General features: G+C 49.8%; 1 protein-coding gene across 1 annotated transcript in view; it reads right to left on the bottom strand.

Annotated features, from left to right (window-relative positions):
* Nucleotides 1-25,000, bottom strand: part of LOC121845896 (ELKS/Rab6-interacting/CAST family member 1-like) — a gene marked incomplete at its 5' end in the record, with an annotated part of 386,989 nt that overhangs the window by 324,977 nt on the left and 37,012 nt on the right. Inside the window, 1 exon segment of the mRNA XM_042318115.1 lies at nt 12,944-13,079. Within this exon segment, the coding sequence (XP_042174049.1) occupies nt 12,944-13,079 (136 nt within the window).

Genomic DNA, 25,000 nt, shown 5'->3' on the forward strand with positions numbered 1-25,000 from the left:
AGGGAGAAGAGGCAGAGGAGGGAGAAGAGGCAGAGGCAGAGGGGGAGGCAGAAGAGGCAGAGGAGGGAGAAGAGGCAGAGGAGGGAGAAGAGGCAGAGGGGAGGGGGAAGAGGCAGAGGAGGGAGAAGAGGCAGAGGAGGGAGAAGAGGCAGAGGAGAAGAGGCAGAGGAAGAAGAGGGAGGGGGAGAAGAGGCAGAGGCAGGAGGGAGAAGAGGCAGAGGAGGGAGAAGAGGCAGAGGAGGGGGAAGAGGCAGAGGAGGGAGGAGAGGAGGGGAAGAGGAGAGGAGGGAGAAGAGGCAGAGGAGGGAGAAGAGGCAGAGGAGGGAGAAGAGGCAGAGGAGGGGGCAGAGGAGGGAGAAGAGGCAGAGGAGGGAGAAGAGGCAGAGGAGGGAGAAGAGGCAGAGGAGGGGAAGAGGCAGAGGAGGGGAAGAGGCAGAGGAGGGGAAGAGGCAGAGGAGGGAGAAGAGGCAGAGGAGGGGGAGAAGAGGCAGAGGAGGGAGAGGGGAGAAGAGGCAGAGAAGAGGCAGGGAGAAGAGGCAGAGGAGGGGGAAGAGGCAGAGGAGGGGAAGAGGCAGAGGAGGGAGAAGAGGCAGAGGAGGGAGAAGAGGCAGAGGAGGGAGAAGAGGCAGAGGAGGGAGAAGAGGCAGAGGAGGGAGAAGAGGCAGAGGAGGGAGAAGAGGCAGAGGAGGGAGAAGAGGCAGAGGAGGGAGAAGAGGAGAGGAGAGAGGCAGAGGAGGGGGGAGGGAGAGGCAGAGGAGGGAGAAGAGGCAGAGGAGGGGGAAGAGGCAGAGGAGGGAGAAGAGGCAGAGGAGGGAGAAGAGGCAGAGGAGGGAGAAGAGGCAGAGGAGGGAGAAGAGGCAGAGGAGGGAGAAGAGGCAGAGGAGGGAGAAGAGGCAGAGGAGGGGAAGAAGAGGGGAAGAGGAGAGGGGAGAAGAGAGGCAGAGGAGGGGAGAAGAGGCAGAGGCAGAGGAGGGAGAAGAGGCAGAGGAGGGAGAAGAGGCAGAGGAGGGGAGGGAAGAGGCAGAGGAGGGAGAAGAGGCAGAGGAGGGAGAAGAGGCAGAGGAGGGAGAAGAGGCAGAGGAGGGGGAGAAGAGGCAGAGGAGGGAGAAGAGGCAGAGGAGGGAGAAGAGGCAGAGGAGGGAGAAGAGGCAGAGGAGGGAGAAGAGGCAGAGGAGGGGGAAGAGGCAGAGGAGGGAGAAGAGGCAGAGGAGGGAGAAGAGGCAGAGGAGGGAGAAGAGGCAGAGAAGAGGCAGAGGAGGGGGAGAGGAGAAGAGGCAGAGGAGGGGAGGCAGAGGAGGGAGAAGAGGCAGAGGAGGGAGAAGAGGCAGAGGAGGGAGAAGAGGCAGAGGAGAGGGAAGAGGCAGAGGAGGGAGAAGAGGCAGAGGAGGGAGAAGAGGCAGAGGAGGGAGAAGAGGCAGAGGAGGGAGAAGAGGCAGAGAGGAGGGGGAAGAGGCAGAGGCAGAGGAGGGAGAAGAGGCAGAGGAGGGAGAAGAGGCAGAGGAGGCAGGGGAAGAGGCAGAGGAGGGGAAGAGGCAGAGGAGGGAGAAGAGGCAGAGGAGGGGGAGAAGAGGCAGAGGAGAAGAGGAGGAGGGGGAAGAGGCAGAGGAGGGAGAAGAGGCAGAGGAGGGGAAGAGGCAGAGGAGGGGAAGAGGCAGAGGAGGGAGAAGAGGCAGAGGAGGGAGAAGAGGCAGAGGAGGGAGAAGAGGCAGAGGAGGGGAAGAGAGGCAGAGAGGCAGAGGGGAAGAGGCAGAGGAGGGAGAAGAGGCAGAGGAGGGAGAAGAGGCAGAGGAGGGAGAAGAGGCAGAGGAGGGGGGGAAGAGGCAGAGGAGGGGGGAAGAGGCAGAGGAGGGGAAGAGGCAGAGGAGGGGAAGAGGGAGAAGAGGCAGAGGAGGGGAAGAGGCAGAGGAGGGAGGAAGAGGCAGAGGAGGGAGAAGAGGCAGAGGAGGGAGAAGAGGCAGAGGAGGGGAAGAGGCAGAGGAGGGGGAAGAGGAGAAGAGGCAGGGGAAGAGGCAGAGGAGGGAGAAGAGGCAGGAGAAGAGGCAGAGGGGGGAAGAGGCAGAGGAGGGGGGAAGAGGCAGAGGAGGGAGAAGAGGAAGAGGAGGGAGAAGAGGCAGAGGAGGGGGAAGAGGCAGAGGAGGGAGAAGAGGCAGAGGAGGGAGAAGAGGCAGAGGAGGGGGAAGAGGCAGAGGAGGGGAGAGGAGGGAGAAGAGGCAGAGGAGGGGAAGAGGCAGAGGAGGGAGAAGAGGCAGAGGAGGGAGAAGAGGCAGAGGAGGGAGAGGCAAGAGGGGCAGAGGAGGGAGAAAGAGGAGAGACAGGATGAAGGATGAAGGACGAAGCAGAGGAGTATTGCTCTCTAGCCAACTAATGGTGTCCTGGTCTAACCGATCAAACCCCGCAGCAAACCAGGAACATTCCCAGAACATTACGGCTGTGCACCGCCCAATCCCAATCACGGCCGGCTGTGCACCGCCCAATCCCAATCACGGCCGGCTGTGACACAGCCTGGACTCAAACCAGGGTGTCTGTAGTGACGCCTCTAACACTGAGATGCAGTGCCTCAGACCGCTGCGCCACTCGGGAGCCAAGTGCTTGCCTGCAAATGCCTGCTTCTCTCAACCCACGTTTTGACAACTGAATGGGAACTTGTCCCCCCCCCTCCTCAATGCCGAATGCATTTGATTGACAACTAAGAAATATGCTAACAGCGGATAGTCATTCAAGTTCAGCATACCAAGCTAGCAAAGGGATTCACATCTCTAGCTAGTTAACCAAATGACACCTGAACTCTGGCTGTAGCCACCAAAAAAACGATATGGGGGGAAATCCATCCACCTGTCCAAAAACTCATCCACCCATCCAAAAACTCATCCACCCGTCCAAAAACTCATCCACCCGTCCAAAAACTCATCCACCCATCCAAAAACTCATCCACCCATCCAAAAACTCATCCACCCATCCAAAAACTCATCCACCCATCCAAAAACTCATCCACCCGTCCAAAAACTCATCCACCCGTCCAAAAACTCATCCACCCGTCCAAAAACTCATCCACCCATCCAATGACATGACCTCCTCCCAGCAGCTCGTTAGTTAGCTAGCTGACGTTAGGCTCCATGTTTCCAGCTTGCTAAATAAATAGCAACATAAATAGATACGCTAGCCTATTAGCCACGTGATGACTGACTTGTTGTCATTGCCCCTAGCTAGTTTGATTGTTTTGATAATTCCCAGCCATAGTTACATTCATCTGTTTTTGTCGAAGGTATTGAGTCATTTCAACTGAAACAGTGCATCCCGAATGGCTGAAAGCGGCAACCAACGTACCAGGCCAGCTGTAATTTACAACCTGATTGTAAATATTTGTTGGACTATGAAGAAATGTCTTGGTGAATTATATGAGTCGTGCATTGAACTGCATCCATCTATTCTGCCAACAAAGCCTTACTATGTCACAGAATGTTTTGGTCAAATAGAACCTATTTTTAAAACCTCTTATAAAGTTGGTTTTGTAGCATAAAGTGGGAATTTGACATTTTTGACTGATATAACATTTTCGAGTGCGTCATTTCAGAACAGTGAGTTAGGAAGGACGCCTGTATCTTTGTAGAGACTCTGGGAGTATTGATACTGAGTTAGGAAGGACGCCTGTATCTTTGTAGAGACTCTGGGAGTATTGATACTGAGTTAGGAAGGACGCCTGTATCTCTGTAGAGACTCTGGGAGTATTGATACTGAGTTAGGAAGGACGCCTGTATCTCTGTAGAGACTCTGGGAGTATTGATACTGAGTTAGGAAGGACGCCTGTATCTCTGTAGAGACTCTGGGAGTATTGATACTGAGTTAGGAAGGACGCCTGTATCTCTGTAGAGACTCTGGGAGTATTGATACTGAGTTAGGAAGGACGCCTGTATCTTTGTAGAGACTCTGGGAGTATTGATACTGAGTTAGGAAGGACACCTGTATCTCTTAGAGACTCTGGGAGTATTGATACTGAGTTAGGAAGGACCTGTATCTCTGTAGAGACTCTGGGAGTATTGATACTGAGTTAGGAAGGACGCCTGTATCTCTGTAGAGACTCTGGGAGTAGTTGATAGAGACTGGGAGATTGTTGAGTTAGGAAGGACGCCTGTATCTCTGTAGAGACTCTGGGAGTATTGATACTGAGTTAGGAAGGACGCCTGTATCTCTGTAGAGACTCTGGGAGTATTGATACTGAGTTAGGAAGGACGCCTGTATCTCTGTAGAGACTCTGGGAGTATTGATACTGAGTTAGGAAGGACGCCTGTATCTTTGTAGAGACTCTGGGAGTATTGATACACCATCCAAAGAGTTATTAATAACTCAAGCATGATATTTTTTTTTTATCCATCTACCAATAGCTGCCCTTCTTTGCGAAGCATTGGAAAACCTCCCTTGTCTTTGAACTTGAATCTGTGTTTGAAATTCACTACTCGACTGAGGGACCTTACAAATAATTGTTTGTGTAGTCATTAAAAAATCACACTATTATTGCACTACTATTGCACACAGAGTCCATGCAACTTATTATGTGACTTGTTGAGAACATTTAGGCTTATTTAGGCTTGCCACACCAACGGCTTGAAAACTTATTCACTCAAGAAATTTCAGTTTATTATTTTTTATTAATTTGTCAAATTTTCTAAAAATATAATTCCACTTTGACAATATGGGGTATTGTGTAGAGTACTGTGGCACAAATTCTCAATTTAATCTAATTTAAATTCAGGCTGTAACAAAACAAAATATGGAAAAAGTCAAGGGGTGTGAATACTTTCTGAAGGCATCTATTGCCATGTCCCCACAACGTTACCACACCCTGAATAAACATCCTGGAAACCTTTTAAACAGACAACATGTGTTCTGGGAACGTTCTTGTATCATCAGGTGAATGTTTTTTGTACCATAAAAGAAACATGGTAGAATTATCTGGACAGTTTTTGTGTTTTGGGAACATATATTTTGCAATGTCCCCACAATGCTCTCACCAGAATGTTCCTACAAACAAATTAAACATTCTGGGAACCTTTAAAGAACAGGTTAAATGTGTTCTGGGAACCTTTAAAGAACAGGTTAAATGTGTTCTGGGAACCTTTAAAGAACAGGTTAAATGTGTTCTGGGAACCTTTAAAGAACAGGTTAAATGTGTTCTGGGAACCTTTAAAGAACAGGTTAAATGTGTTCTGGGAACCTTTAAAGAACAGGTTAAATGTGTTCTAGGAACCTTTAAAGAACAGGTTAAATGTGTTCTGGGAACCTTTAAAGAACAGGTTAAATGTGTTCTGGGAACCTTTAAAGAACAGGTTAAATGTGTTCTGGGAACCTTTAAAGAACAGGTTAAATGTGTTCTAGGAACCTTTAAAGAACAGGTTAAAGGAAAGGTTAAATGTGTTTGGGAACCTTTAAAGAACAGGTTAAATGTGTTCTAGGAACCTTTTAAAGAATAAAGAACAGGTTAAATGTGTTCTAGGAACCTTTAAAGAACAGGTTAAATGTGTTCTGGGAACCTTTAAAGAACAGGTTAAATGTGTTCTCAGAACATTCTTGCAACATCAGGCAAATGTTTTATACAAACATTCTAGAATCATCACCATGACGGGACAGTTTTTGTTTTATGAGAAGATTTGCCGCAACCTAACAAATGTTCTGGGAAATTTTACAGAACCAATTTTGGTTTGCTGGGCCTCCTCCTTCCCTGTCCTACGTCAAACCCATTCGGAGAGACTGAGCTAACGATGGAACAACGGGTGTCATCTTTCCAAATCTGTTCTGCCTCCATCACACACAGGACATAAAGACATGCCTGAGGGTCGGGGCCAAACCCCTGGACTATATCAGAGGGGAGACTGGACCCAGAACCATGAGGCCATGAAGCCTCCATCAGGCCCAGTGATCGGTCTGAGTTTGGCCAGGGACAGAGGCACAATGCTGGGTTCGGTTTGGCAGGAGGAGTGGGGCCCCACTGGTGGAGGGAAGGTGGGCTGGAGGGGTGGAGAAATGGAGGGATGGAGGGGCCAGAGCAGGGGCATGTATAGTGTGTCCTCAGGCTGGGAGACGGGAGAGAAATGGAGAGACAGGGAGAAACAGGGGGAGGCAGGAAGAGACAGGGAGTGGCAGGGGAGGCTGGGGGAAGACAGGTGGAGGCTGGGAGGAGACAGGGGAGAGACAGGAGAGAGACAGGGGAGAGACCGGGAGAGAGACAGGGGAGAGACGGGGAGAGACAGGAGAGAGACAGGGGGAGAGACAGGGGAGAGACAGGGGGAGAGACAGGGGAGAGACAGGGAAGAGATAGGGGAGAGACAGGGAGAGACAGGAGAGAGACAGGGAGAGACAGGGAGAGACAGGAGGAGACAGGAGAGAGACAGGAGAGAGACAGGAGAGAGACAGGGGAGAGACAGGAGAGAGACAGGGGAGAGACAGGAGAGAGACAGGGGAGAGACCGAGAGAGAGACAGGGAGAGACGGGGAGAGACAGGAGAGACAGGGGGAGAGATGGGTGAGACAGGGGAGAGACAGGGGAGAGAGACAGGGGAGAGACAGGAGAGAGACAGGGGAGAGACGGGGAGAGACAGGAGAGAGACAGGAGAGAGACGGGGGAGAGACGGGGAGAGACAGGGGAGAGACAGGAAGTGACAGGTGGAGGCTGGGAGCAGACAGGGGAGAGACAGGGAGAGACAGGAGAGAGACAGGAGAGAGACAGGGGAGAGACAGAGGGAGGCAGGAGAGAGGGGGAGACGGGGGAGGGAGAGACAGAGGGAGGCAGGGAGAGGGGGAGACAGGAGAGAGACAGGGGAGAGAAAGAGGGAGGCAGGAGAGAGGGGGAGACAGGAGAGAGGGGGAGAGACAGAGGGAGGCTGGGGAGACAGGGGAGGTGGGGGAGAGACAGAGGGAGGCTGGGGGAGAGACAGAGGGAGGCTGGGAGAGACAGGGGAGACAGGAGGGAGGGGAGAGAGAGGGGAGACAGGAGAAAGACAGGAGAAAGGCAGGGGAGAGACAGGGGAGAGACAGGGGAGAGACAGGGGAGAGACAGGAGAGAGACAGGGGAGAGACAGGGGAGAGACAGGAGAGAGACAGGGGAGAGACAGCAGAGAGACAGGAGAAAGACAGGAGAAAGACAGGGGAGAGACAGGGGAGAGACAGGAGAGAGACAGGAGAGAGACAGGGGAGAGATGGAGAAAGACAGGGGAGAGACAGGGGAGAGACATGGGAGAGACGGAGAGAGACAGGGGAGAGACAGGGGAGAGACAGGGGGGACAGATAGGGGAGAGACAGGGGTGAGACAGAGGGAGACAGGGGAGAGACAGGAGAGAGACAGGGGAGAGACAGGAGAGAGACAGGGGAGAGACAGGGGAGATACAGGAGAGAGAGGGGAGAGAGGCAGGGGAGAGACAGGAGAGAGACAGGGGAGAGACAGGGGAGAGACAGGAGAGAGACAGGGGAGAGACAGAGTGAGACAGAGACAGGGGAGACAGGGGAGAGACAGGGGAGAGACAGGGGAGAGACAGGGGAGAGACAGGGAGAGAGACAGGAGAGAGACAGGAGAGAGAGACAGGAGAGAGACAGGAGAGAGACAGGAGAGAGACAGGGGAGAGACAGGGGAGACAGGAGAGAGACAGGGGAGAGATGGAGAAAGACAGGGAGAGACAGGGGAGACAGGAGAGAGAGAGAGACAGGGGAGAGACAGGGAGAGACAGGGGAGAGACAGGGGGAGAGAGACAGGAGAGAGACAGGAGAGAGACAGGGGAGAGACAGGAGAGAGACAGGAGAGAGACAGGAGAGAGACAGGAGAGAGACAGAGGGAGAGACAGGGGAGAGACAGGAGAGAGACAGGGAGAGACAGAGTGAGACAGGGGGAGACAGGAGAGAGACAGGAGAGAGACAGGAGAAAGACAGGAGAAAGAGACAGGAGAGAGACAGGAGAGAGACAGGGGAGAGACAGAGGGAGGCAGGGGGGAGAGACAGGAGAGAGACAGGGGAGAGACAGGAGAGAGACAGGGGAGAGACAGGGGAGAGACGGAGAAAGACAGGGGAGAGACAGGGGAGAGACGGAGAGAGACAGGGGAGAGACAGGGGAGAGAAAGGGGAGAGACAGGGGAGAGACAGGAGAGAGACAGGGGAGAGACAGGGGAGAGACAGGGGAGAGAGACGGAGAGAGACAGGGGAGAGACAGGGGAGAGACAGGGGAGAGACAGGAGAGAGACAGCGGAGAGACAGGGAGAGACGGAGAAAGACAGGGGAGAGACAGGGGAGAGACAGGGGAGAGACAGGAGAGAGACAGGGGAGAGACAGAGTGAGACAGGGGGAGAGACAGGAGAGAGACAGGAGAGAGACAGGAGAAAGACAGGAGAAAGAGACAGGAGAGAGACAGGAGAGACAGAGGGAGAGACTGGGGAGAGACAGGGGAGAGACAGGAGAGAGACAGGGAGAGACAGGAGAGACAGGGGAGAGACAGGGGAGAGACAGGGGAGAGAAGACAGGGGAGAGACAGGGGAGAGACGGAGAGAGACAGGGAGAGAGACAGGGGAGAGAAAGGAGAGACAGGAGGAGAGACGAGAGAGAGACAGGGGAGAGACAGGGGAGAGACAGGGGAGAGACAGGGGAGAGACAGGGAGAGACAGGGAGAGACAGGGAGAGACAGGGGAGAGACGGAGAGAGACAGCGGAGAGACAGGGGAGAGACAGGGAGAGACAGGAGAGGAGGGAAAGACAGGGGAGAGACAGGGGAGAGACAGAGGGAGAGACTGAGAGAGACAGGGGAGAGACAGGGGAGAGACAGGGGAGAGACGGAGAGAGACAGACAGGGGGAGAGACAGGGGAGAAACAGAGGAGAGACAGGGGAGAGACAGGGAGAGACAGCAGAGAGACAGGAGAGAGACGGGGAGAGACAGGGGAGAGACAGGAGAGAGACAGAGGGAGAAAGACAGGGGAGAGACAGGGGAGAGACAGACAGAGAGACAGGGGAGAGACGGAGAGAGACAGGAGAGACAGGAGAGAGACAGGGGAGAGACGGGGAGAGACAGGAGAGAGACGGGGAGAGACAGGGGAGAGACAGGGGAGAGACAGGGGAGAGACAGGGGAGAGAGACGGAGAGAGACAGGGGAGAGACAGGGGAGAGACAGGGGAGAGACAGGGGAGAGAGACGGAGAGAGACAGGGGAGAGACAGGGGAGAGACAGACAGGGGAGAGACGGAGAGAGACAGGGAGAGACAGGGGGAGAGAGACGGAGAAAGACAGGGTAGAGACAGGAGAGACAGCAGAGAGACAGGAGAGAGACGGGGAGAGACAGGGGGAGAGACAGGGAGAGAGACAGGAGAGAGACTGAGAGAGACAGGGGAGAGACAGGAGAGAGACAGGAGAGACGGGGAGAGACAGGGGAGGAGAGAGACGGGAGAGAGACAGGAGAGAGACAGGGGAGACAGCAGAGAGACGGAGAGAGACAGGGGAGAGACAGGAGAGAGACAGGGGAGAGACGGGGAGAGACAGGAGAGAGACAGGGGAGAGACAGGAGAGAGACGGGGGAGAGACAGGAGAGAGACGGGGAGAGACAGGAGAGAGACAGGAGAGAGACAGGAGAGAGACGGGGAGAGACAGGGAGAGACAGGAAGTGACAGGTGGAGGCTGGGAGCAGACAGGGGAGAGACAGGAGAGAGACAGGAGAGAGACAGGGAGAGACAGGGGAGAGACAGGGAGAGACAGGGAGAGACAGGAGAGAGACAGGGGAGAGACAGGGGAGAGACAGGAGAGAGACAGGAGAGAGACAGGAGAGACACAGGAGAGAGACAGGGGAGAGACAGGGGAGAGACAGGAGAGAGACAGGAGGGAGAGACAGGGGAGAGACAGGAGAGAGACAGAGGAGAGAGACAGGGAGAGACAGGGGAGAGACAGAGAGAGAGACAGGGGAGAGACAGGAGAGAGACAGGAGAGAGACAGGAGAGAGACAGGGGAGAGACAGGGAGAGACAGGGGAGAGACAGGAGAGAGACAGGGAGAGACAGGGGAGAGACAGAGAGGATGCTGGAGAGACAGGAGGGGAGAGACAGAGGGAGGCTGGTGGAGAGACAGAGGGAGGCTGGGAGAGACAGGGGGAGACAGGAGGGAGAGGAGGAGACAGGGGGAGGCTGGGGGAGACAGGAGGAAACGGGGAGGCGGGGGAGAGAGGGGGAGACAGGAGAGGTTCACTCTAACCACAGCATGTGAACCAACGCTGAGCAAGCACACACACACACACACACAAACACACACACACACACACACACAACTGAACGTCATTGACCAGGATGGAAAGGCCTATCCGACATCCAACCCAATGAGCAATAACAACTGAAAGGAAACCCAGAACAGAGGACGGATAGAGGCTTGAGACAGAACATGAGAGAAAGACAGACTGAGAAAACAGTGAAACCACAGCAACGTGGGGGTTGTCCCAATGACAACTCATGAATAATAACAGCCTGTGTTCCAGGTGCGTCCCTAATGGCACCCTATAGTGCCTAGGGGGACTGGTACAAACTAGTGCACTATAAAGGAGATAGCGTGCTATTTGTTGGCGCAGAAATAAACTAACTATCCTCTGGTGGAGCTTTATACTGTAACACAACCTGGAGAGATGGACTGAAGGGTACAACACACACACACACACAACACACACACACACACACACACACACACACACACACACACACACACACACACACACACACACACACACACACTACCTGGAGAGATGGACTGAAGGGTACAACATACACACTACCTAGCTAACACCAGGGATTATCACTGTATTAAAGTTTCTCTCAGACCACTAATGAGACGGTGGGCCCAGTTTCCACCCTGTACCCCCTCCACCCACCATGGTCAGACCGGGTCAAACTAAAGTATCTGTGATGTTCAACGAGGGTGTGTGTGTGTTTCTTTAGCTGTACAGTTCTGGGTTCTGGTTTCGCTGGTTTCTAGTGGGCTCTAGAAGGTTCTGGTTTCACTGGTTTCTTATGGGCTCTAGAAGGTTCTAGGTTCTAGTGGGCTCTAGAAGGTTCTGGTTTCACTAGTTTCTAATGGGCTTTAGAAGGTTCTGGTTTCGCTGGTTTCTAATGGGCTCTATAAGGTTCTGGTTTCGCTGGTTTCTAATGGGCTCTATAAGGTTCTGGTTTCGCTGGTTTCTAATGGGCTCTATAAGGTTCTGGTTTCGCTGGTTTCTAGTGGGCTCTAGAAGGTTCTGGTTTCGCTGGTTTCTAATGGGCTCTATAAGGTTCTGGTTTCGCTGGTTTCTAGTGGGCTCTAGAAGGTTCTGGTTTCGCTGGTTTCTAGTGGGCTCTAGAAGGTTCTGGTTTTGCTGGTTTCTAATGGGCTCTATGAGGTTCTGGTTTCACTGGTTTCTAGTGGGCTCTAGAAGGTTCTGGTTTTGCTGGTTTCTAGTGGGCTCTAGAAGGTTCTGGTTTCTAGTGGGCTCTAGAAGGTTCTGGTTTCGCTGGTTTCTAGTGGGCTCTAGAAGGTTCTGGTTTTGCTGGTTTCTAGTGGGCTCTAGAAGGTTCTGGTTTCGCTGGTTTCTAAGGTTCTGGTTTTGGGCTCTATAAGGTTCTGGTTTCGCTGGTTTCTAGTGGGCTCTAGAAGGTTCTGGTTTCGCTGGTTTCTAGTGGGCTCTAGAAGGTTCTGGTTCTGGTTTCTAGTGGGCTCTAGAAGGTTCTGGTTTCTAGTGGGCTCTAGAAGGTTCTGGTTTCTAGTGGGCTCTAGAAGGTTCTGGTTTTTCTAGAAGGTTCTGGTTTCTAGTGGGCTCTAGAAGGTTCTCTAGTGGGCTCTAAGGTTCTGGTTTCTAGTGGGCTCTAGAAGGTTCTGGTTTCTAGTGGGCTCTAGAAGGTTCTGGTTTCTAATGGGCTCTAGAAGGTTCTGGTTTCTAGTGGGCTCTAGAAGGTTCTGGTTCATAGGTTCATGTCAATACATATTTTTACATCTTGTAAATTCCTTCCCCTCTATAACAACCTGACCGGCTACGGACAGTTGAATTTCTCCTACCAACGCAGCCCACTCTGTCCTCCACCCTTCCGTCTAAACCTCCCTCCATCCCTTTATCCATCCGCCCAAAAACCACAATGTGGGAACGGAAAGGAGGTCATGGGAGTGGTGGAGGGAGTAGGAGCGGGGGAGGTGAGGGCGGTTTGGGAGCAGGAACCTGATTCGCCCATTTTACCTGAGAGGAATCGCAGATATTCTCAAATGAGGAACCAGAGCAGGCTTCAAAGGACAGAGAAGAGAGGACAGAGAGGACGGAGAGGACAGAGAGGACAAATAGGAAAGAGAGGACAGAGAGGACGGAGAGGACAGAGAGGACAGAGATGATGGAGAGGACAGAGAGGACGGAGAGGACAGAGAGGACGGAGAGGACAGAGAGGACAAATAGGAAAGAGAGGACGGAGAGGACAGAGAGGACAAATAGGAAAGAGAGGACGGAGAGGACAGAGAGGACAAATAGGAAAGAGAGGACGGAGAGGACAGAGAGGACAAATAGGAAAGAGAGGACGGAGAGGACAGAGAGGACAAATAGGAAAGAGAGGACAGAGAGGACAGAAAGGAGAGAGAGGACAGAGAGGATGGAGAGGACAGAGAGGACAAATAGGAAAGAGAGGACGGAGAGGACAGAGAGAGTGAGAGAACGAGAAACAGAAAAATAATGATGGAGAAAATGAGAGAGAGGGGGAGGAGAAAGAAATGTTTGTTCTACAATGAGGCCTCTACACTCTTAGAAACAAATGACTATCTGGTTCCACGTAGAACCCTTTTGTGTTCCACGTAGGACCCTCTGTGGACACACACACACACACACAAATGGTTCTACCTAGAACCAAAAAGGGTTGTCCTATGGGGACAGAGTGTACACAGCCTTCACACATCATCAGACATAGAGTGGAGAGTGGAACAAGAGAAACACCTCTCTCACCTTGACGTGTTGAGAGCTCTCATTGAGGTTGTCCTCTCTCTTCCTGACCTCCTGCACCAGCTGGGCGTTCTTACTCTTCTCCACCTGCTCCTTATGTTTCAGGTGGGCCACCGTCTTAGTTTGGTCCTTCACCTGTCTGGAGAGATACAGGGAGAGGACAGTTAGATAACATACAGACTACACTAGTCCTAACACCTGTCTGGAGAGATTTTTATTTATTTATTTCACCTTTATTTAGATACAGGGAGGCAAGTTGAGAACAAGTTCTCATTTAACACCTGTCTGGAGAGACCTGGACAAGATAAAGCAAAGCAGTTCGACAGATACAACAACACAGAGTCCTAACACCTGTCTGGAGATAAAACAAACATACAGTCAATAATACAGTATAAACAAGTCTAAATACGATGTGAGCAAATGAGGTGAGAACCTGGGAGGATACAAAGGCAAAAAAGGCCATGGTGGCAAAGTCTAAATACAATAGATAGCACAGTAAAACACTGGAATGGTAGTTTTGTAATGGAAGAATGTGCAAAGTTAGAAATAAAAATAATGTCTGGGGTGCAAAGGAGCAAAATAAATAAATAAATTAAATACAGTCTGAGAGGAAAGAGGTAGTTGTTTGGGCTAAATCTATACAGGGGTGGGCTAGATGTACAGGTGCAGTAATCTGTCTGAGAGCTCTGACAGTTGATAACATACAGACTACACTAGTCCTAAAGCTGGAGAGTACAGGGAGATAAGTGTTTCCAGTTTCAGAGATTTTTGACAGTTCGTTCCAGTCAGTTAACACCTGTCAGAGAACTGGAAGGAGAGGACAGTTAGCCAAAGAAAGAATTGGTTTTGGGGGTGACTAGAGATATACCTGCTGGAGCGTGAGATACAGGTGGACTACAGAGATGCTATGGTGACCAGCTAACAGCTGAGATAAGGGGGGGACTTTACCTAGCAGGGTCTTGTCTGGAGAGATGACAGGGGAGCCAGTTGGGTTTGACGACTAGTCCTAACAGTATGGAAGCGAGGGCCAGCCAACAGAGCGTACAGGTCGCTAAATGTCTGGGAGATACAGGGAGGGACTTTGGTGACATAAAACGGATTGCACTGTGATAGACTGCATCACAAATTGTTGAGTAGGGTATTGGAGGCTATTTTGTAAATGACATCGCCAACAGTCTGGAGAGATACAGGGGAGAGGACAGTTTAACATACAGACTACATGTTAACACCTGTCTGGCAGATACAGGGGAGAGGAAGGATGCTACACTTGTTGTCGAAATAGGAAGCCAATTCTAGATTTACACCTGTCTGGATTGGAGATGTTTGATATGGGACTGGAAGGGGAGAGTTTACAGTTAGATAACCAGACACCCAGGTCCTAACATTTGTAGTTGTCCACGTATTCTGGAAGTCAGAGACAGTTAGATAACATACCACACTAGTGATGTCTGGACAGGCGGGGAGGGACAGGATAACATACAGACTACACTAGGTCTGAAGAGCATGCATTTAGTTTTACTTGTATTTAAGAGCAATTGGAGGCCAGGGGAAGGACAGTTAGATAACATACAGGCATTGAAGCTTGCCTGGAGGGTTGTTACAGAACACAGTGTCCAAAGAAGGGATAACATACAGACTACAAGTACCTGTCTACAGATACAGGGGAGAGGACAGTTAGATAACATACAGACTACACTAGTCCTAACACCTGTCTGGAGAGATACAGGGAGAGGACAGTTAGATAACATACAGACCACACTAGTCCTAACACCTGTCTGGAGAGATACAGGGAGAGGACAGTTAGATAACATACAGACTACACTAGTCCTAACACCTGTCTGGAGAGATACAGGGAGAGGACAGTTAGATAACATACAGACTACACTAGTCCTAACACCTGTCTGGAGAGATACACCTGGGGAGAGGACAGTTAGATAACATACAGACTACACTAGTCCTAACACCTGTCTGGAGAGATACAGGGGAGAGGACAGTTAGATAACATACAGACTACACTAGTCCTAACACCTGTCTGGAGAGATACAGGGGAGAGGACAGTTAGATAACATACAGACCACACTAGTCCTAACACCTGTCTGGAGAGATACAGGGGAGAGGACAGTTAGATAACATACAGACTACACTAGTCCTAACACCTGTCTGGAGAGATACAGGGAGAGGACAGTTAGATAACATACAGACTACACTAGTCCTAACACCTGTCTGGAGAGATACAGGGAGAGGACAGTTAGATAACATACAGACCACACTAGTCCTAACACCTGTCTGGAGAGATACAGGGGAGAGGACAGTTAGATAACATACAGACCACACTAGTCCTAACACCTGTCTGGAGAGATACAGGGGAGAGGACAGTTAGATAACATACAGACTACACTAGTCCTAACACCTGTCTGGAGAGATACAGGGGAGAGGACAGTTAGATAACATACAGACCACACTAGTCCTAACACCTGTCTGGAGAGATACAGGGGACAGAGGGGAGCGAACATAGCCTTGCTATTGAGAAAGGCTGCCGTAGGCAGACCTGGCTCTCAAGAGAAGTGCCCACTGCCCACAAAATGAGGTGGAAACTGAGCTGCACTTCCTAACCTCCTGCCAAATGTATGACCATATTAGAGAGACATATTTCCCTCAGATTACACAGACCCACAAAGAATTACAAAACAAACCCAATGTTGATAAACTCCCATATCTACTGGGTGAAATACTGGTGTGACATCACAGCAGCAAGATTTGTGACCTGTTGCCACGAGAAAAGGTCAACCAGTGAAGAACAAACACCATTGTAAATACAACCCATATTTATGCTTATTTATTTTCCCTTTTGTACTTTAACCATTTGTACATTGTTAAAACACTGTATATGTATAATATGACATTTGTAATGTCTTTATTCTTTTGCAACTTCTGTGAGTGTAATGTTTACTGTTCATTGTTATTGTTTATTTCACTTTTGTTTACTTTCTACCTCACTTGCTTTGGTAATGTTAACACATGTTTCCCATGTCAATAAAGCCCCTTGAATTGAATGTAATTGAGAGGAGAGGTCTGGTGCTCCTCCAAAGCCCATTACAGAGGAACAAGGTGATATGAAGTGGAACAGTGGAACAGGGCTGAGAGTAACAGGGCTAAGTGGAACAGGGCTGAGTGGAACAGTGGAACAGGGATGAGTGGAACAGTGGAACAGGGCTGAGTAGAACAGGGCTGAGTGGAACAGGGCTGAGTGGAACAGGGCTGAGTGGAACAGTGGAACAGGGCTGGAGGCTGAGTGGAACAGGCTGAGTGGAACAGGGCTGAGTGGAACAGGGCTGAGTGGAACAGTGGAACAGGGCTGAGTGGAACAGGGCTGAGTGGAACAGGGCTGAGTGGAACAGGGCTGAGTGGAACAGGGCTGAGTGGAACAGTGGAACAGGGCTGAGTGGAACAAGGCTGAGTGGAACAGGGCTGAGTGGAACAGGGCTGAGTGGAACAGTGGAACAGGGCTGAGTGGAACAGGGCTGAGTGGAACAGTGGAACAGGGCTGAGTGGAACAGTGGAACAGGGCTGAGTAGAACAGGGCTGAGTGGAACAGGGCTGAGTGGAACAGGGCTGAGTGGAACAGGGCTGAGTGGAACAGTGGAACAGGGCTGAGTGGAACAGGGCTGAGTGGAACAGTGGAACAGGGCTGAGTGGAACAGTGGAACAGGGCTGAGTAGAACAGGGCTGAGTGGAACAGGGCTGAGTGGAACAGGGCTGAGTGGAACAGTGGAACAGGGCTGAGTGGAACAAGGCTGAGTGGAACAGGGCTGAGTGGAACAGTGGAACAGGGCTGAGTGGAACAAGGCTGAGTGGAACAGGGCTGAGTGGAACAGGGCTGAGTAGAACAGGGCTGAGTGGAACAGGGCTGAGTGGGGCCAACCCATACCTGTTATAGCACCTGATCACTCAAGACTACAGGAGGGTGTGTGCTTAGGACAAGTACACACACACACACGCACACACAGACACACACACACACACACACACACACACACACACACACACACACACACACACACACACAGGCCCAGCAGGCAAAATGTCCAGACACAGACAAAACCCACAGTATCAGATCTAACTGGGGACATAGAATATGCTGCAGTGTAGAGAGAAGAGCCCAGTCCAGTCCAGTCCAAACAGCCCAGTCCAGTCCAGTCTAGTCTAGTCCAGTCTAGCTCAGCCCAGTCCAGTCCAGTCCAGTCCAGTCTAGTCTAGTCCAGTCTAGCTCAGCCCAGCCCAGTCCAGTCCAGTCCAGCCCAGTCTAGTCTAGTCCAATCTAGCTCAGCCCAGTCCAGTCTAGTCCAGTCCAGACATTTGCCCAGCCCAGTCCAGTTCAGTTTAGTCCAGCTCAGCCAAGTCCAATCCAGACATTACCCCAGTCAAGTCTAGTCCAGTCTAGTCCAGTCCAGTCCAGACATTCCCCCAGTCCAGCTCAGTCCAGTCAAGTCCAGTCCAGGCATTCCCCCAGTCCAGCTCAGACAAAGTCCAGTCTAGTCCAATCCAGTCCAGACATTCCCCCAGTCCAGCTCAGACAAAGTCCAGTCTAGTCCAATCCAGTCCAGTCTAGTCCAATCCAGTCCAGTCTAGACATTTCCCCAGTCCAGTCTATGTCCCCAGTCCAGTGTAGTCCAGTCCAGACATTGCCCCAGTCCAGTCCAGTCTGTACCACTAGTTGTTGTTAGAGGAGCTGGGTATGTGTGTGTGGGTGTGTATGAGAGTGTGTGGGGGTATGAGTGTGAGTGTGTGTATGTGTGTGTGGGTATGAGTGTGTGTACCTGCGTGCAGAATGGTGTCAGCAACTCACAGAGGGAACACAGAGACTAGACCAATGTAGATGGGCAGAGATGATGCAATGCTGTGTCTGGGTCTCACAGGGAGAACAGAACTGGGTCTCACAGGGAGAACTGGGTCTCACAGGGAGAACAGAACTGGGTCTCACAGGGAGAACTGGGTCACACAGGGAGAACTGGGTCTCACAGGGAGAACAGAACTGTGTCTCACAGGGAGAACAGAAATGGGTCACACAGGGAGAACAGAACTGGGTCACACAGGGAGAACAGAACTGGGTCACACAGGGAGAACAGAACTGGGTCACACAGGGAGAAAAGAACTGGGTCACACAGGGAGAACAGAACTGGGTCACACAGGGAGAACAGAACTGGGTCACACAGGGAGAACAGAAATGGGCCACACAGGGAGAACAGAACTGGGTCTCACAGGGAGAACAGAACTGGGTCACACAGGGAGAACTGGGTCTCACAGGGAGAACAGAACTGGGTCACACAGGGAGAACAGAACTGGGTCACACAGGGAGAACAGAATGGGTCACACAGGGAGAACAGAACTGGGTCTCACAGGGAGAACAGAACTGGGTCACACAGGGAGAACTGGGTCACACAGGGAGAACAGAACTGGGTCACACAGGGAGAACAGAACTGGGTCACACAGGGAGAACAGAACTGGGTCTCACAGGGAGAACAGAACTGGGTCTCACAGGGAGAACAGAACTGGGTCACACAGGGAGAACAGAACTGGGTCACACAGGGAGAACAGAACTGGGTCTCACAGGGAGAACAGAACTGGGTCACACAGGGAGAACAGAACTGGGTCTCACAGGGAGAACAGAACAGGGTCTCACAGGGAGAACAGAACTGGGTCTCACAGGGAGAACAGAACTGTCTGTTTAATGATCCAGTCATTTGAATGATGTAAAGCATATATTTCTCTAAGTGGACGATCAATAACTTATAGTAGAGTTGGAATGGCAAACACAATGCATGTCTGTATGTTCATGAGTGTGTGTGTGTGTGTGTGTGTGTGTGTGTGTGTGTGTGTGTGTGTGTGTGTGCGTGTGTGTGTGTATAACAGGTCATAAATATCCAGGAATGTTCAAACTTGGTGTTTCCAACCCGGTCAGCCATCTGCTTGGCTACAGAGCAGTTTCCCAATGAACAACTGGCCCCCCTTATTCTCTACAGACAGTCTCCTGGACTGAGTCCCTAATGACACCCTGTCCTCTATATAGTGCACTAGTCATGACCAGAACCCTACGATATGAAGGGAGTAGAGTGAACAGAACCCTATGGTATGAAGGGAGTAGAGTGAACAGAACCCTATGATATGAAGGGAGTAGAGTGAACAGAACCCTATGATATGAAGGGAGTAGAGTGAACAGAACCCTATGGTATGAAGAACAGAACCCTATGGTATGAAGGGAGTAGAGTGAACAGAACCCTATGGTATGAAGGGAGTAGAGTGAACAGAACCCTATGGTATGAAGGGAGTAGAGTGAACAGAACCCTATGGTATGAAGGGAGTAGAGTGAACAGAACCCTATGGTATGAAGGGAGTAGAGTGAACAGAACCCTATGGTATGAAGGGAGTAGAGTGAACAGAACCCTATGGTATGAAGGGTGAACAGAACCCTATGGTATGAAGAACAGGAGTAGAGTGAACAGAACCCTATGGTATGAAGGGAGTAGAGTGAACAGAACCCTATGGTATGAAGGGAGTAGAGTGAACAGAACCCTATGGTATGAAGGGTGAACAGAACCCTATGGTATGAAGTGAACAGAACCCTATGGTATGAAGGGTGAACAGAACCCTATGGTATGAAGGGAGTAGAGTGAACAGAACCCTATGGTATGAAGGGATGGTATGAAGGAGTGAACAGAACCCTATGGTATGAAGGAGTAGAGTGAACAGAACCCTATGGTATGAAGGAGTAGAGTGAACAGAACCCTATGGTATGAAGGGGTAGAGTGAACAGAACCCTATGGTATGAAGGGTGAACAGAACCCTATGGTATGAAGGGTGAACAGAACCCTATGGTATGAAGGGAGTAGAGTGAACAGAACCCTATGGTATGAAGGGAGTAGAGTGAACAGAACCCTATGGTATGAAGGGTGAACAGAACCCTATGGTATGAAGGGTGAACAGAACCCTATGGTATGAAGGGTGAACAGAACCCTATGGTATGAAGGGTGAACAGAACCCTATGGTATGAAGGGTGAACAGAACCCTATGGTATGAAGGGTGAACAGAACCCTATGGTATGAAGGGAGTAGAGTGAACAGAACCCTATGGTATGAAGGGAGTAGAGTGAACAGAACCCTATGGTATGAAGGGAGTAGAGTGAACAGAACCCTATGGTATGAAGGGAGTAGAGTGAACAGAACCCTATGGTATGAAGGGAGTAGAGTGAACAGAACCCTATGGTATGAAGGGAGTAGAGTGAACAGAACCCTATGGTATGAAGGGAGTAGAGGGAACAGAACCCTATGGTATGAAGGGAGTAGAGTGAACAGAACCCTATGGTATGAACAGTGAACAGAACCCTATGGTATGAAGGGAGTAGAGTGAACAGAACCCTATGGTATGAAGGGAGTAGAGTGAACAGAACAGAACAGAACCCTATGGTATGAAGGGTGAACAGAACCCTATGGTATGAAGGGTGAACAGAACCCTATGGTATGAAGGGAGTAGAGTGAACAGAACCCTATGGTATGAAGGGAGTAGAGTGAACAGAACCCTATGGTATGAGGGAGTAGGTGAACAGAACCCTATGGTATGAAGGGTGAACAGAACCCTATGGTATGAAGGGAGTAGAGTGAACAGAACCCTATGGTATGAAGGAGTAGAGTGAACAGAACCCTATGGTATGAAGGGAGTAGAGTGAACAGAACCCTATGGTATGAAGGAGTGAACAGAACCCTATGGTATGAGTGAACAGAACCCTATGGTATGAAGGGAGTAGAGTGAACAGAACCCTATGGTATGAAGGGAGTAGAGTGAACAGAACCCTATGGTATGAAGGAACAGAACCCTATGGTATGAAGGGTGAACAGAACCCTATGGTATGAAGGGAGTAGAGTGAACAGAACCCTATGGTATGAAGGGAGTAGAGTGAACAGAACCCTATGGTATGAAGGGAGTAGAGTGAACAGAACCCTATGGTATGAAGGAGTAGAGGAACAGAACCCTATGGTATGAAGGGAGTAGGGGAACAGAACCCTATGGTATGAAGGGAGTAGAGGAACAGAACCCTATGGTATGAAGGAGTAGAGTGAACAGAACCCTATGGTATGAAGGGAGTAGGGGAACAGAACCCTATGGTATGAAAGGGTGAACAGAACCCTATGGTATGAAGGGAGTATGAACAGAACCCTATGGTATGAAGGGAGTAGAGTGAACAGAACCCTATGGTATGAAGGGAGTAGAGGGAACAGAACCCTATGGTATGAAGGGAGTAGAGGGGAACAGAACCCTATGGTATGAAGGGTGAACAGAACCCTATGGTATGAAGGGTGAACAGAACCCTATGGTATGAAGGGTGAACAGAACCCTATGGTATGAAGGGAGTAGAGTGAACAGAACCCTATGGTATGAAAGGAGTGAACAGAACCCTATGGTATGAAGGGAGTAGAGTGAACAGAACCCTATGGTATGAAGGGAGTAGAGTGAACAGAACCCTATGGTATGAAGGGTGAACAGAACCCTATGGTATGGTATGAAAGAACCCTATGGTATGAAGGGAGTAGAGTGAACAGAACCCTATGGTATGAAGGGTGAACAGAACCCTATGGTATGAAAGGGTGAACAGAACCCTATGGTATGAAGGGAGTAGAGTGAACAGAACCCTATGGTATGAAGGAGTAGAGTGAACAGAACCCTATGGTATGAAGGGAGTAGAGTGAACAGAACCCTATGGTATGAAGGGAGTAGAGTGAACAGAACCCTATGGTATGAAGGGAGAGGGGGAACAGAACCCTATGGTATGAAGGGAGTAGAGTGAACAGAACCCTATGGTATGAAGGGAGTGAACAGAACCCTATGGTATGGTGAACAGAACCCTATGGTATGAAGGTAGAGTGAACAGAACCCTATGGTATGAAGGGAGTAGAGTGAACAGAACCCTATGGTATGAAGGGATGAACAGAACCCTATGGTATGAAGGAGAACAGAACAGAACCCTATGGTATGAAGGAGTGAACAGAACCCTATGGTATGAAGGGTGAACAGAACCCTATGGTATGAAGGATGAACAGAACCCTATGGTATGAAGGATGAACAGAACCCTATGGTATGAAGGGAACAGAACCCTATGGTATGAAGTGAACAGAACCCTATGGTATGAAGGGTGAACAGAACCCTATGGTATGAAGGGTAGAGTAGAGTGAACAGAACCCTATGGTATGAAAGGGTGAACAGAACCCTATGGTATGAAGGGTGAACAGAACCCTATGGTATGAAGGGTGAACAGAACCCTAACAGAACCCTATGGTATGAAGGGTGAACAGAACCCTATGGTATGAAGGGTGAACAGAACCCTATGGTATGAAGGGTGAACAGAACCCTATGGTATGAAGGGTGAACAGAACCCTATGGTATGAAGGGAGTACAGTACCCCCCCCCTCTACCCTGCAGGATTACACTCCAGCCCTTCAAACCCTCATTCCACAACCAACACACCGAACACAACCAACACGACCCAACACACCCAACACAACCAACACAACCAACACACCCAACACAACCAACACAACCCAACACACCCAACACGACCAACACACCCAACACAACCCAACACACCCAACACAACCCAACACACCCAACACAACCCAACACACCCAACACAACCCAACACACCCCTGCAGGATTACACTCCAGCCCTTCAAACCCTCATTCCACAGATTCCTCTCTTCTGTGTTCTCTGTATGTCCTCTCCTCCATCATTAACATGTTCCTCTCCTCCATCATTAACATGTTCCTCTCCTCCATCATTAACATGTTCCTCTCCTCCATCATTAACATGTTCCTCTCCTCCATCATTAACATGTTCCCCTCCTCCATCATTAACATGTTCCTCTCCTCCATCATTAACATGTTCCTCTCCTCCATCATTAACATGTTATTCTCCTCCATCATTAACATGTTCCTCTCCTCCATCATTAACATGTTCCCCTCCTCCATCATTAACATGTTCCTCTCCTCCATCATTAACATGTTCCTCTCCTCCATCATTAACATGTTCCTCTCCTCCATCATTAACATGTTCCTCTCCTCCATCATTAACATGTTCCTCTCCTCCATCATTAACATGTTCCTCTCCTCCATCATTAACATGTTCCTCTCCTCCATCATTAACATGTTCCTCTCCTCCATCATTAACATGTTCCTCTCCTCCATCATTAACATGTTCCCTCCTCCATCATTAACATGTTCCTCTCCTCCATCATTAACATGTTCCTCTCCTCCATCATTAACATGTTCCTCTCCTCCATCATTAACATGTTCCCCTCCTCCATCATTAACATGTTCCTCTCCTCCATCATTAACATGTTCCTCTCCTCCATCATTAACATGTTCCTCTCCTCCATCATTAACATGTTCCTCTCCTCCATCATTAACATGTTCCTCTCCTCCATCATTAACATGTTCCTCTCCTCCATCATTAACATGTTCCTCTCCTCCATCATTAACATGTTCCTCTCCTCCATCATTAACATGTTCCTCTCCTCCATCATTAACATGTTCCTCTCCTCCATCATTAACATGTTCCTCTCCTCCATCATTAACATGTTCCTCTCCTCCATCATTAACATGTTCCTCTCCTCCATCATTAACATGTTCCCTCCTCCATCATTAACATGTTCCCTCTCATTAACATGTTCTCCATCATTAACATGTTCCTCTCCTCCATCATTAACATGTTCCTCTCCTCCATCATTAACATGTTCCCCTCCTCCATCATTAACATGTTCCTCTCCTCCATCATTAACATGTTCCTCTCCTCCATCATTAACATGTTCCCCTCCTCCATCATTAACATGTTCCTCTCCTCCATCATTAACATGTTCCCCTCCTCCATCATTAACATGTTCCCCTCCTCCATCATTAACATGTTCCCCTCCTCCATCATTAACATGTTCCTCTCCTCCATCATTAACATGTTCCTCTCCTCCATCATTAACATGTTCCTCTCCTCCATCATTAACATGTTCCTCTCCTCCATCATTAACATGTTCCCTCCTCCATCATTAACATGTTCCCTCCTCCATCATTAACATGTTCCTCTCCTCCATCATTAACATGTTCCTCTCCTCCATCATTAACATGTTCCTCTCCTCCATCATTAACATGTTCCCCTCCTCCATCATTAACATGTTCCTCTCCTCCATCATTAACATGTTCTTCTCCTCCATCATTAACATGTTCTTCTCCTCCATCATTAACATGTTCCTCTCCTCCATCATTAACATGTTCCTCTCCTCCATCATTAACATGTTCCCTCCTCCATCATTAACATGTTCCTCTCCTCCATCATTAACATGTTCCTCTCCTCCATCATTAACATGTTCCTCTCCTCCATCATTAACATGTTCCCCCTCCTCCATCATTAACATGTTCCCCTCCTCCATCATTAACATGTTCCTCTCCTCCATCATTAACATGTTCCTCTCCTCCATCATTAACATGTTCCCCTCCTCCATCATTAACATGTTCCTCTCCTCCATCATTAACATGTTCCTCTCCTCCATCATTAACATGTTCCCCTCCTCCATCATTAACATGTTCCTCTCCTCCATCATTAACATGTTCCCTCCTCCATCATTAACATGTTCCTCTCCTCCATCATTAACATGTTCCTCTCCTCCATCATTAACATGTTCCTCTCCTCCATCATTAACATGTTCCTCTCCTCCATCATTAACATGTTCCTCTCCTCCATCATTAACATGTTACCTCTCCTCCATCATTAACATGTTCCTCTCCTCCATCATTAACATGTTCCTCTCCTCCATCATTAACATGTTCCCCTCCTCCATCATTAACATGTTCCTCTCCTCCATCATTAACATGTTCCCCTCCTCCATCATTAACATGTTCCCTCCTCCATCATTAACATGTTCCCCTCCTCCATCATTAACATGTTCCTCTCCTCCATCATTAACATGTTCCTCTCCTCCATCATTAACATGTTCCCCTCCTCCATCATTAACATGTTCCTCTCCTCCA

Source organism: Oncorhynchus tshawytscha, unplaced genomic scaffold (genome assembly GCF_018296145.1).
Source record: "Oncorhynchus tshawytscha isolate Ot180627B unplaced genomic scaffold, Otsh_v2.0 Un_contig_1044_pilon_pilon, whole genome shotgun sequence".
NCBI classification, from domain to species: domain Eukaryota; kingdom Metazoa; phylum Chordata; class Actinopteri; order Salmoniformes; family Salmonidae; genus Oncorhynchus; species Oncorhynchus tshawytscha.